This window comes from Lepidochelys kempii, chromosome 10 (genome assembly GCF_965140265.1).
Source record: "Lepidochelys kempii isolate rLepKem1 chromosome 10, rLepKem1.hap2, whole genome shotgun sequence".
NCBI classification, from domain to species: domain Eukaryota; kingdom Metazoa; phylum Chordata; order Testudines; family Cheloniidae; genus Lepidochelys; species Lepidochelys kempii.
Window position 1 is genome coordinate 13,440,413 of NC_133265.1, and position 12,929 is coordinate 13,453,341.

The 12,929-nt window shown below is 41.4% G+C and overlaps 1 protein-coding gene across 5 annotated transcripts in view; it reads left to right on the forward strand.

The window, feature by feature from the left end:
• CHLSN (cholesin) overlaps positions 1 to 12,929 on the forward strand; it is a 242,284-nt gene that overhangs the window by 212,028 nt on the left and 17,327 nt on the right. For 4 of the 5 annotated variants that reach the window (XR_012161115.1, XR_012161114.1, XR_012161113.1 and 1 more), the window contains exon 6: positions 11,431 to 11,536. Coding sequence is in view for 1 of the 5 variants with exons in the window: in XM_073362055.1 (XP_073218156.1) it covers positions 11,406 to 11,413 (8 nt within the window). In the remaining 4 variants the exon portion in view is untranslated. Of the gene's footprint in view, positions 1 to 11,405; positions 11,537 to 12,929 lie in introns of those variants that run through there. The other variant, XM_073362055.1, reaches the window with a different exon arrangement.

Consider the following 12,929-nt stretch of genomic DNA (forward strand, 5'->3'; position numbering starts at 1 on the left):
TATACTGTGTACGGTACAATGATTGTTTCTAGCTTTGTTTCCATCATCTCCTGACTTAAGGGCTCTAGAGCAGTGAAAAGAGATTCTAATTCCTGGTGAAAATGTCCCACATTTCAGCACATTTTAAAAAAGTTGCTTTATTTGTGTCAAAATGTTCACCATTGATATGATAGCAAAAGGCTATTCTTCACAGGCAAAACTTCCACCTTTTCTATTTTGACCAATTTAGAAAAAATGTGAAAATGCTAATGGTGATGCAACTTGCAAAATTCCATGGAAAAATTCTGAAATGTTTCTGAATTTTGTGAGGCTTTCAATAGTATTACCAAATGAGCAAACATTATTAATGCACATTTTTTTACCAGACCAAGCCCATGCATTTTATGACAATTTCAGTTTTTGCAAGCTAACACTTCATGAAGCAAACATTGTTTGATTTAGTGCTTGTTTCTTGAAGGCTCTGGCAGGACCTGAAAGCACATTGAAGAGGGGAGAAATTTTGGAAATTGTTCGGATTCTATGGAAAGTCAGATAAGCACCCTGTTTGCTTGCTTTGGATTTGGTAATTGTACACACTGTTTATTTGGACTGCTAAATTTAATAGTTTAACTTGAAGTCATTGATTAAAAATTAATCTTTCTGAGATAAAAAGGGAAAACATTGCTCCCTTCTGTGAAGTTCTCATCATCATGTAATCTGGCCAGTTTCAGGGACATTGACACATGGAATAGTTCAGAGACTCCAGGTCATGTTCTATTTTCTTCCCATTTGGCAAAATGTACCTATTCCTGACAGCTTACCTTATATTATTATCCCCTGGGGACATTGGGACATCATTGCATTTTACAATGCAACCTAATTCTGTAGAGTGTCTCTTGGAAGTTATCCTGAGTTCTAATCCTGACTCATGTGGTCTTGGACTAGTCACTTCACCTTTCTTTCTGAAAATTCCCATTTATAAAATGGAGACAATAACATCCTCCTTACTAGAGGGCACTTAATGTTTACATAAAGAATGATGTGCTATCACTCATCAAGGCTGAGCTAACCCATGGAGCCATGAGCATCAGAGAGAGATTACGCTAAAGAAAATGATGGTTTTGTTCTGGAAAGCATTACAAGGAAACTGGAGAACTGGTATGCAACTTCTGGCCCTTGAGCTTCAACATTCTTTTAGTTAAACTTTGGCAACCAGTTCTCAAATCAAAACTATCCCCATCAAACCCTTCCAATATTAACTCACCCCCTGAGCCCTATTTATGGAGAAGAGTCTACATTAAGTGGCATCAATTCTAGCCTATTAGCAAGAAGTCGTTGCTTTTTTAAAGTTTAAAGGCTGGAATCTACTGCATCTACTAATTTCCATAATAGAAAGTAGTTTGGCCCTGTGTGTGCTGTAGTAGCTACCTAAGAGATAGAATAGAACTTCTTTGAGGAATCCAACAGTCTGGGTTGGGCCCCGCTCTAGCTGCAGTGAGATAAATTAAGGGTGGTGAATCAGCTTTTCAGTGCTCGTTTGAGTCCTAGCTGACGGCGGGTGTTAATTAAGGCTCAAAGAGAAGGTGCCAGGGGCGCTCATGCTGTTCAATGGGCCATTCAAAATAACATTCAAAACATAGTTTGAAAGAAAAATAATCGTAAATGGTCTTGAACGTTTTATTTGGAAACTTATAAGCTGTGGCGGCTGCCAGGAGCACAGAGCCCAACCACCAAACAGCTGATAGTGCCAGCATTAGACGTTCCAATAGACCAGCCCACATCACATCGGCCTTCAACTCCCCCGTCCCCCTCAGTTCCTTCCTTATCTATCTGCAGTTTGACACTAGTACTACAAGCTAGTTATGCACTGACTAGCCCCATTTCCTGCTTCACTTATTACCTTCCTGGAGTACAAGCTCCCCTCTGTACACCTCAACAGCCTTGAGTTCACTTAGCAGTGGGCATGTGGAAACAGGAAGCCCAGTCACAAGTGGGAAGAAGAGTGTTGTGTGTCCAGTTTGCACAGGGCCCCCTAAAACCAAGTGCTTGCCTTGTCTATAGGCCTGACACCGTTGTCTCAACCATCTTGCAAGCTAGCACAGCAAGGCAAACACATCCGTCCTTCCAGCAGTGAGGGAATGCTGGATTTTTGAGTGCAGATCTAGTAACTCAGATATATGACAGCATGGGACAGTGGGGGTAGGAGCCCTCAGCGCTATTCCTGACTCTGCCTGTGCTTTCTTGTGTGAGTTGGATATAATTCTGTCAGTCTCAACTTCCCCGTCTGTGAAAGGCATATAACAGCCACCTGTCTACTGGGGAGGTCTTGAGGATGAATTGATATTTGTAACACAATTTGAAATCTTTGGAGGACAGATGCTACACAGAAATAGTGTTGTTTTTATAATTCCATAGATAGCGGCCAAGCTTACTGGTGGGTGAACTGGCCCTTGTGGGAAGCTAGTCCCCGGCCCCTTCCCTTCTGCCGAGGCCCCTCCCCTGCCCCTCCTTTTCCAGGCCCCCCATCCCCGGATCCCAGAGCACCCCCACCACAGCCGCTGGCCTCCCTTCCCCAGCCCCGGGCCACCCGAGCACCCCCAGCCACGGAGCCCCGGGCAGGCAGCCCCAGCGCCCCTAGCCCGAGCACTGAGTGGGTGGCGTGGCTGCAGCACCCTGCAACCCCAGCCCTGGAGCACCAGGCGGGTAGCACAGTACCAGTGCCCCCAACCCTAGCCCCAGAGCACAGGTGGGTGGTGCATGAACGGGGCCATGCTGGGCTGTTTGGGGAGGCTCAGCCTCCCCGAGCCTATGATACCCAGCCCATGTCCCTTCCCCAAAGAGCTTCCTACAGAGGCGAATACAGTGCAACAGAGAGAAGATTGCTTACAGGCATGGATGCAGAGAGGAGATCAGTATAGGGAGGTGATGGAATTTAGAAAGGATTCATTGGAGTAGAAATCTCCAGACCGAAGGAAGAGAGTGAAAAGATATTTGTTTTCTATATGTGGTATTTATTCATAATTAAACTCCAGAGATTAGGATTGAGGCTTTGGGGCCTGGCAGATGGGCGGGATGAGGTTTATTTAAAATGCATAGATTGACTCATGCTCAAAATGCCCTACTCGTCGGATTGGCCCAGAGAATTGGTGGGGACAATGGCAGAAGGAGCAGCTCAGCATCTGGATTAGGATGGGATTCTGAGGCTTTTGGAGGGCATACAAAACGAGAAGAGCACTTTGGAGACCTGAGCTTCTAAAGTAACAACACATCTGCTGGCTCCTGTTTCTGAGGCATAGCAGCGTCAGATTGGAAGCAGCTGAGCAGGTCTATTAGGGAAGGGGATGAAATGTTACTTTCCCCTGTATACAGTCTTTGTTCTCACTTCAAGGAAATCGATACAAATTATATGACCCAAAAGGAGATGAGAAAGAGCTTGATTTCTAATGGAGGCTCCTTTCCCCAGTTTATTTTCCTCTTCATGTGAAATTCAATTCTATATTGATTTCTAAAGACTTATGCAAAGCCAGGGAGAGCCCAGAAAAGGCAGCACTTGCAAAATGCTGCGCACGTGGCGAAAACAAACACCTCCAGCCAGAAAACTATTGTATACTCCATGGACTCATCCGAGTATCTAGAGAGCATCAGCCATGCCACCAAAATGCCTGCTCATCTGAACTCTCATGTCCTGCCTTGTCTGGTTTATTGTTTGTGGTTCTTTTACATGTTGTGGATTTAGTGCTCCTGAAAAGTGCCAGAGGGATGCTACTGGAGACTGAGTTATCCACATGATACAGTGCAAAATGCAGCAGTGCAAGCTTCCCTGCCAATGGACCATGTCCCTAACTCTGACCTGGAGGGAACATCCCAAGGGGCAAGAGAAGGTAGATAAGTTTCTGTTGGCCTATCAGCCCTGCTGAGACAATTACTGCCAAAAGAAGCTGTCTTTGGGGAGCTAGACTAAGATCTTCACACTCAAGACACACAGGCCATGGAATGGCTGTCAGACGGCAATAACTTTCCACCACAGCTGGCCTGGGCTGGATTTGGTCCAGCGTGTCTGGCAGACTCCTCTTTCTGTGCCTCGCCGTCTGTGACATTTACAGTGTCTCTGTAAATGGCGTGGCCCTGAAGTAATTGCCAATGTTTAATTTTTCATGAGGGTCATTGACTTCCAGGTAAAGTTTAATTTTCTCTGATTTAATATTCAACTTAAATCCCTATGTGAAAATATATTTAAACGCCCTTTGAAGGAGCTATTCTGATCTTTGCTCAGTTTTGTCTTTTCCATGGGTTATTCTACCCTGTGTGTAGTGATCCATCTTTCATCCTAGTGCATGTAGCTTCAGAAGAAGGCAGGGAGGGTAATAGGTTCGCAGATGAGTGACTGCTGGTTAGTTAATCTGATTGCTCCATTAGTCCCTCCCATTTAGTAATTAGAAATAGGTTTTCAGTCTAAGGTTGGAATTTCTCAACCTACTGCTCTTAGCAACTCTAATGCTGTAAAATGACAATTATTAGTAATACTTTGCACTTACCGTGTTTTCTTTGTGAATCTCAAAGCGCCTTTCAGAAATGGCTACATGTTTTACAAAGAGTAGGAGGTGAATCAGTTGAATGGAAGTTGTGTCAAGCCCCAAATTAGGCAGGGGTGCTGCAGACAACAGCCTCATTCGCTACACAACTCTGCTTCATTCCCAGAGCAGGCAGGGCAGTACAGAGTGCTGACATGAATCGCTCAGCATCCCATACAGAGTCATTGTCCAAGTAAGGACTGGAACCCAAATATCCAGACTCCTAGTCTCCTACTCTAACCACTAGAAAACACTGTCATTTATAACACAAGTGGAATGGGTTCGTGTTGTAATATTTCAAAGCAGTATCACATCTGGAAGCAAAGCGGTTCAGACCCCCTGCACTGAGAAGCCACGCTACTTGTCACCAGCCATCCTGATTTATGTGAGATGGTCCTGATTTTAAGGAAAAGTCCCATGATGTAAAAGCAAAGCTTGCAGGACCTTGGAACCATCCCAGGTTCCAGACTGACACAGTTTCATTACATAAGAACAGGGTGATGCAAAATATTTTTCCTGTAGAAAGCCATTGGAAGGTGACAAATGGTATTTTCCCACTTGTGCTTAAAATGTAGGGCATAGGTACAGGGTAGTATCCCTTTAAAAAAGTTTAGAGAGCCAGGGTGGGGGCAGTAATATCTTTTATTGGACCAACTTCTGTTGGTGAGAGAGACAAGCTTTCAAGCATACATGGAGCTCTTCTTCAGACCTGAAGACCCTAGCACCTCAGGGGTCCCAGAATTCAGGCTCCAACCTAAGTCCAAACACCTACACTGCAATTAAATAGCCCCTTAGCCCTAGCCCCAAGACCCAGAGGCAGCTGCCACAGGCCAGCCATGGGAGTCTAGCTGCAGTATAGACATACGCACAGTAATAGAACAAATAATGCTTACCTACCTCTGAGGGCTGTTGTGGGGCTAATGTTTAAATAGCATGTGTAGAATTTATGGAGGACAGTGTGTAGAGGTGAATTCACATTAAGGAAGGGGAAAAATTGTTTATGGTTCAGGAAAAGACCAATTAGATGTAGTGGGATGAAAATGAGCAAGGAAAACTTTAGACTGCCATCAGGAAATATCTCCTTACAGTAAAGCTATTTAGACTGTGTGAGAGTCTGAGGGGGAAGAAGTAGAACCACAGATGCTGGACAATTTACTGCAGTGAAGAGGAAACAGAGCAATTCTGCACTAGTCTCTGGGAATGAAGTAGGCCTTTCCCATATCTCCATTTTGCGAGTTTGTGGTTTTAAGCTTCTTTTAATTGTGTTTGGACTACGTTTTGCAACCTGCTAAATTAGCTCATGATCTCAGTGTGTGAAGAGGGAATGAGTTAAATTCCAACTTTAAGGTAGTGTGCAAAAACCTGACATCAATAACCTTGAACAAATACAAAAGCCACTTTCTAAGAACTGTTCAACCAGCTTTTCCCTTTGCTCACCAAAGCTAAGCAGCAGCTAATCATGGGTCTTGTTGATTTAAAATTCTATCACTTGCTGCAATTCAAAAGGGACTAAGCGGTGCCAAAACATGGTTTTAAAAAGGTATTAAGTTTTTAAAGGTTTGAAAATGTTCTGGTAATCTTTGAGGCCCCAGTTCTACAAAGACTTACACACATGCTTCACACATGCTTAACTTTAAGCATGTGAGTTGCCCTATATCAACGGGACTACTTGTGCTTAAAGTTAAGTACGTGTGTGAGTCTTTTGCAGGATCAGGACCTACGGGCCCAATTCTGCTATCTTTACTCCTGTGGGGAAGTGTTTTACTCTGTCAGCAGTCCTTCAGAAATGTATGCATCTACTCATGCAGTAAGGGACTACTCAGCAGGAGAAGAGGTGTCAGAACTGGGCTCTTCGTCAGTTGCTGTTCTTCCAGTTACTGTGTCAGTTGATGCACATCACTGTATCTGAATGCTCATGCATTTCACACATGACATTTCCTTTCCATGACAGTTCATGTAATACACTTTACATAGGGCTTGTGGCATTGTAAAAGCGATGTGACAGCTGCAGTGCCAGAAGGCTTTTAAGGCATTAACAAATTACTGACGTGAAACAGAAAATCCCCATAAAGAAGCTAAAGGATTTCATCATGAAAGTTTAAAAAACCACACACTGTGCAGTGGGTGAGGCATAGGCTGCAATTTTATTTTCACCAAGTGAGCTGAAATAATTTCCCCGTGAGCTGCTTTTGTTACAACGTAAATAAAAGTTTCAGTGCCGTTTGAAACCAGGTTCTGGCATACTGCACTAGTGCAAAACACGCTGCACTGGTGTAAACTGTATGCACCCTGCAAGCTTGCACTGGGACAGCTACACTGGTAGCTAAAAATCTCAGAGCATGTCCAGAAAACGAGTTATTGGGTGGCAGGCAGGGGTGTAAATCTACCACGCTCCAGTGAGCTGCACAGTGTCTGTCTGTGTGGAGCCTGGTGCTGCACTCTAAAGGTTAGAGAATGTTCAGTGCACACGCGTAGGATAGTTAGCATGTGACATGCTGGAGTGCTGTAGATTCACACCCATGCTTGCAGTGCCATAGAGACATGCTCTCAGCATAGACCAGGCCTTAGATAGCTGAGATTGCCAGATCTTGGTCTCTTCTCATAAGACATCCCAGGCTTAATTCTGATCTCTCACTAGTTTTACATTGATGTAACTCCATTGACTTAATTTATTGTTTACATCATCATAAGGCATAATAGGATCAGACCTGGGAGCCTTTCAGAGAACTCTTACTACCTAGTATCTCAAATCTAGCTAAGGCATACCAAATTTTTTTGCTTAATAATGTACACGCACTCCACTTCTGATGGTCTGGGCAATTCAGTTTACCATGGCTGAATAATAGAGTATATTATTGTTATTGATTTCCTTATATGGACTCAGAATATTATTTAATTTGTTAGGCCTGCTTTAGTGTATGTAAGTCATTGCTGAATTATATTAATTCACATCACTATAGCCAAGCTTACACTTAACTCTTTTATTTGAATAAATAAGCATAGGTTTGGCTCTCTTGTATCCTCTTGTGATACACTGAGGTACTACAGCCCTGCTAATTCAGCAGTCCTTACTCTACAGCTATCCTGTCAGCCTGCTAAAGGATCACATATTGTAATTTGTATTGTAACTGTCTTGTTAGGCCTGGCCTGTTTCAACACACTGGATCGTGCTAGAGTAGAACCTCAGAGTTACGAATACCAGAGTTATGAACTGACTGGTCAACTTCACACCTCATTTGGATCCGGAAGTACGCAATCAGGGAGCAGCAAAGATCAAAAGAAAAAAGCAAATACAGTACAGTGCAGTGTTAAACGTAAACTACTAAAAAAAAAAAAAAAAAAAAGGGAAAGTTTAAATTATTTTTTGACAAAGTAAGGAAACCTGTTTCTGTTCTTGTTTCGTTTAAATTAAGATGTTTAAAAGCAGCATTTTTCTTCTGCATAGTCAAGTTTCAAAGTTGTATTAAACCAATGTTCAACTGTAAACTTTTGAAAGAACAACCAGAACGTTTTATGAATGTGCCCAAGGGGTTCGTAACTCTGAGATTCTACTGTATCTGGATATGTCAGAACATGAGTGGGAGTATGGAAGCAGCTAAGTTAGATTTTACCAGCATTTGCTTGGTTTGTAGGACATATGTAGGAGCTAGGAGGGGCTGGACCATGTTGGAGGGGCTGGTGAAGGCCAAATCTGGGGCTATTTTCATGGGGATAGCAAAAAGCACATCGCTGCTAGCAGGGCAGCTCTCCTGTCAAGTCTGTGTCCTCAAGCATAGAGCTGCTAGGATTTCTCAAACAGTTGTATGGTTTTTTTTAAACATGCCAAAACAACGTATTTTCTCTTTATCTCGTTCTCTGAAACATCTGAACTGTCGAATCTGAAACTTCCCCAGAAAAATTCAGCCTGAAGCAGTCACGCAGCAAGGAAAACTTCAGCCTGAAATGTTAGTTTGGCAAAGTTATAAGCAACTGAAAAGAGGGCATTATAATGAAAAGTGTCAGGTGTCAATCTTAACTATCAGCAGCGCTACCAGTTCCTCCTGGAATAAAAGCATAAAGACTGCTATCATTGGTACAGCTCCTCTTTATAACTCTCAACTTATTTCCCATCTATGTTACTGTAATGAGTTTCTTGTGCAAAACTATCCAGCTAACTGGACTATGATATAAATATTATTGTAGAAGTCCTGCTAAGTGTGTTACATGGGATCCTTCCTGGAGGTGTATTCTTTTCTTCTGGTGACCTAGGGAGAATGACATAGATTCATCATATCAAACGTGCGGGATCTCAGAATAGGCTAAAAAAATGGACAGAAGGAAGATTTCTTGAAGAGTTTCATTTTCTTATTGTGATGACCAAATCTTCAAAGGTGAGGTGGGAATATGTAGATTAAATGTCTCATAGAGTCATAGATTCCAAGGTCAGAAGGGACCATTGTGATCATCTAGTCTCATCTTCTGTATAACACAGGCCATAGAACTTCCCCCAGATAATTCCTAGAACAGATCTTTGAGAAGAGACATCCAAACTTGATTTAAAAATTGTCCGGGATAGAAACTCCACCATGACACTTGGTAAATTGTTCTAATGGTTAATTACCCTCACTCTCAAAATATTATGCCTTATTTCCAGTCTCCATACTTTCGTGTTGATTTACAGCACTGCTGTACAGACCACTGTGTTGTCCAGCTGTTGAATGATGAGTATGTTTATGCTTTTATTTGTTTTAGTTGAACCTTTTAAAATAAGATCATTTAACACTGCTCCCACCAACATCACCTTGGATGCTGTGTGGGGTCAGGTTCAATTATAAAGACCCAACATTTGTCACTCTGTAAAGACTCAGAGATGAAGGTACGATCCTTCTTCGATCTCCATAAGTTTCATATGTTAATATTGCTTCTAATGTCTTCTCTGCATTGGTGGGTCATGCAGACTTTGAACACTGATGGGTTTTTATGATGATTCTTGTGGATATTGAACCTAAAGTTAAACTTAAGGTCCTCTGTTTTGTTTTGTTTTGTTTGTTTGTGCCTCATTCATGAAACACAAATGCATATACTACTGCTAGCTGCAAAGCACAGATTCTTATAGCAGACTGAAGACATCACGTGATAGCAGTAACTGTGTGAGCCTGATGTGGCCTCTCAGTGGAGAGATGGATTCAGCCTTAATCTAAATGGAAAGTGCTTGATTCTTTTTTTAGATTGATGCCAAGATAATTTAGGCCTCAGTCCTGCCAATGTATCCAAGTGGGTGGGTTCTCTGGAGTTCTTTGAAGGTTCACGGGACTCTGCTCTGTATGTTAATGGAATCCACACACCGATCCAGCTGCAGGATAAGAACCCACATGCATCTAATCTGAAAAAAAGAACTAAACATTTTCCAGTGATTCCAACTTTTCTCCACGTGAATGGAATCCACAAACACAGATCTGATTGTAGGGTTAGGATCTTAAGTTGGGCCTTGTCCTTCCTTTAGCATTTTCTAGCTGTCCTAGAAAAAGTTTCCTGCCCCTTGTTTCTCAAAAAAGAGCATAACACTTTGGTGGGAGACTTGTGTGGGATTCTGCCAATCTTTTGTTGTTATTAGTATGGCTACTCTTATTTGTTAAGTGCCGACTGAGAATGCGCTAAGCACTGCGCAAGAGACATTACAGTCTGAGACAGAAGAGACAGGCCACAAAGTGGCACTCAGAGTTTCTTCCTTTTTTAAAAAATACTAGTAAAACTATTGAATGGTGACTCGTTTCTAAATAGGAAGATTTACTTAAATAAATAACTTGTTGCTGAATATTGTGTGAGTGCCCCAAAGTAACTGATTTTCTTAGCCTAGCTACTGGGGCAATTTGGCACAAGTTAAAATGTTATTGGGATTTGGCACTTTGAGTCTGTTGGTCACCTTTAAGATCCTGATAAAGGTCTCAGAGTAGTGAATGCAGGTTGTATTACTCCACAGTACACCCTGCTGTGGATGTTTCCATTGCCTGTAACTTTGGCAGCACAAAAAGTGTATTCCATCTGGATTTAACCAAACTTTCAACCACAGTCAAGCAGCTAATGTTAAGTTTAATACTTTGGTGTGAAGACTAGAAGAAACAGTTCACATTTTTGCTTTGTTAGTTTGGAGACCGTCTTCTAAATGGTTGTTATGACAGAGCATGAGCGCTCCTGAATTTATTCTGTGTATGAAAGTTTGTTGCAGCAAAAAAGATTAGAAACTTCCATTTTTGTTGGATCTGTTTTTTGTTTACTGCAGGTTGGATTCTGCAGTGAACAGCAAAAATTATAACCAGTTAGCAAAAGGGAGATCATGAGATTTGTGATTTTTATTTGGAGTCTGGTTTATTACAACATAGCAATGGGGTGTATAAAATGAAATGGTTTATTGTGATGTGAAATTTAATGTTGCTGGGTAATTGAGTGTAATTGATTTATAATTCATGTGAAAGTTAAAAATGATGATCTAACAACTCTGAAACATAACATTTGGCTCTTAAGATTTTTTGTGAGGGTTTCCCCCTTAAGTGTGATGCTTTATCGTTTTGTTTTATTACCTCTTTTAAAATGTAATTTCATTGTTTCACCAGTTTCTCTGTGATTTTCCCTTAATTGTATTTTTTAATTAATGTTTATAGTCTATGTCTAGACAAGCCTAATAGGCTCCATTCATTTCTTTAGAGATTCTTTAATAAGAGACACTTTATACATGGAAAGCTTGAGTTACCAAAAAGGACAAAACTTCAGTAATGTGTCATTTTGATGGCCATACGGATGGCTTCTCTGTCAGAAAACTTTAGTTTTGCAATATAATTAGCACATCTAATTTCTGTTTTGATCTTGTTTTGTTTTCAGTTATTTAATTTCTACCGTTCCTTAGATGTCTTTTCAAACCTCACAAGATGCTATGCAAAAAAGCAGAAGAGGGATGTGTGGTCTTTAGGAAATACATCAGGACACGCAGACAAGATATTCATGAAAACAATGTAAGGGGCTACATTGATGCCTTAGTGATCAAACAATAGGTATTTTATTGCTCTGTTAACATGTGATATGCAGACGCTGAGGGTAGTTTATCTAATGAGTATGTCCTACTAAGTTCTATATGAAAATAATTACATTACCTACACATCTTTCACATCCAGCAGACATCTTTGCAAGCTGTTAAAATTTGGCCCTACAAGAAAAGCAAGAAATTGGATAACCCGACCCAAAGAATTTACTATGCTGTGTGACATAATTGTGCAAAACTTGTCCTCAGGTGGTATCCTTTATTACTGGAGAGGCAGAGACAAAGCATCTCATTCTTTCTGAGCATTAAAGACCATCACATACCTCCCTAAGGACACTGGAATAGAGATCAGTTTACTAGTTGCACAGAGATGAAAGTGCCCTATTACACTGCTCATGAGAACATATCATTTTCCTTAGCACTTTCACCAGAAGATAATGATTTCATGAGACTACAGCAAGGGGTAAAACCTGCAATTACCATCCAGAAATGTAGAGCAAAGATCAGTAGAACCAAAACATCTGTGGCCACCTTTAGGAACTTTGCAATATAACTATGCTGCCCACTCAGAACTTCATAGGTGCAACATAAATAAAACACAGGTCCTCCTGATCCAAAAATCACATAGTCCCTAAGCTGTTTGAGCTAAACAAGAAACTCCTTTAGCTGGTAGCAGTGCAGGGCCTATAACACACAGGTTTCTTATTTTATCCAGGCGAGGGTAACGATACATATAAACATCACACTAGCCAGTCCAATACTACTGACAACCCACCTTGTTGCAATTCCTGCATAACATTCCTGTCCTGACATATCCTAGCCCTTTAACTAATACTGATGGGGCTCAAGCGCCACCCAGAAACCCTGGTTTCTACAGTCATTAGAGACAGATCTAAGCCTTGTAGTGTATGGTTGATACAAGGGTTGGGTTGTGTCAGGACCGAGAATGTTATGTGTGTGTATTAGAGCTGGTTGGAAAACTGATTTTTTTCTGCAGAAAACTTAAGTTTTTTTGGTGAAAATCAAAAATCAAAATATTTTAGCCAAACACTGAAATATTTCAATTCTGAAATGTCACCACAGTGTCTCATGGGAGTTGTAGTGTGAGTGCTTAAAACTTACTTTCTCCACAATAGGCTGAGTTCCCTGGTTGGACTCCCATGGTCTCCCCTCTTGGTAAGGGGAGATGGTACATCATGGCAGTCATGTGGCATGGTGCATCATGGGAGATGACATTTTTCCCAAAAATATTTCGTTTAATCAAAGGCCAAATTTTCCATGGGAAAAAAATGTCATCAGAAAAAATTTGATCAGCCCTCTAGTATGATTATGTATGTGTGTGTTTACATACATATAAAATCAGGTAG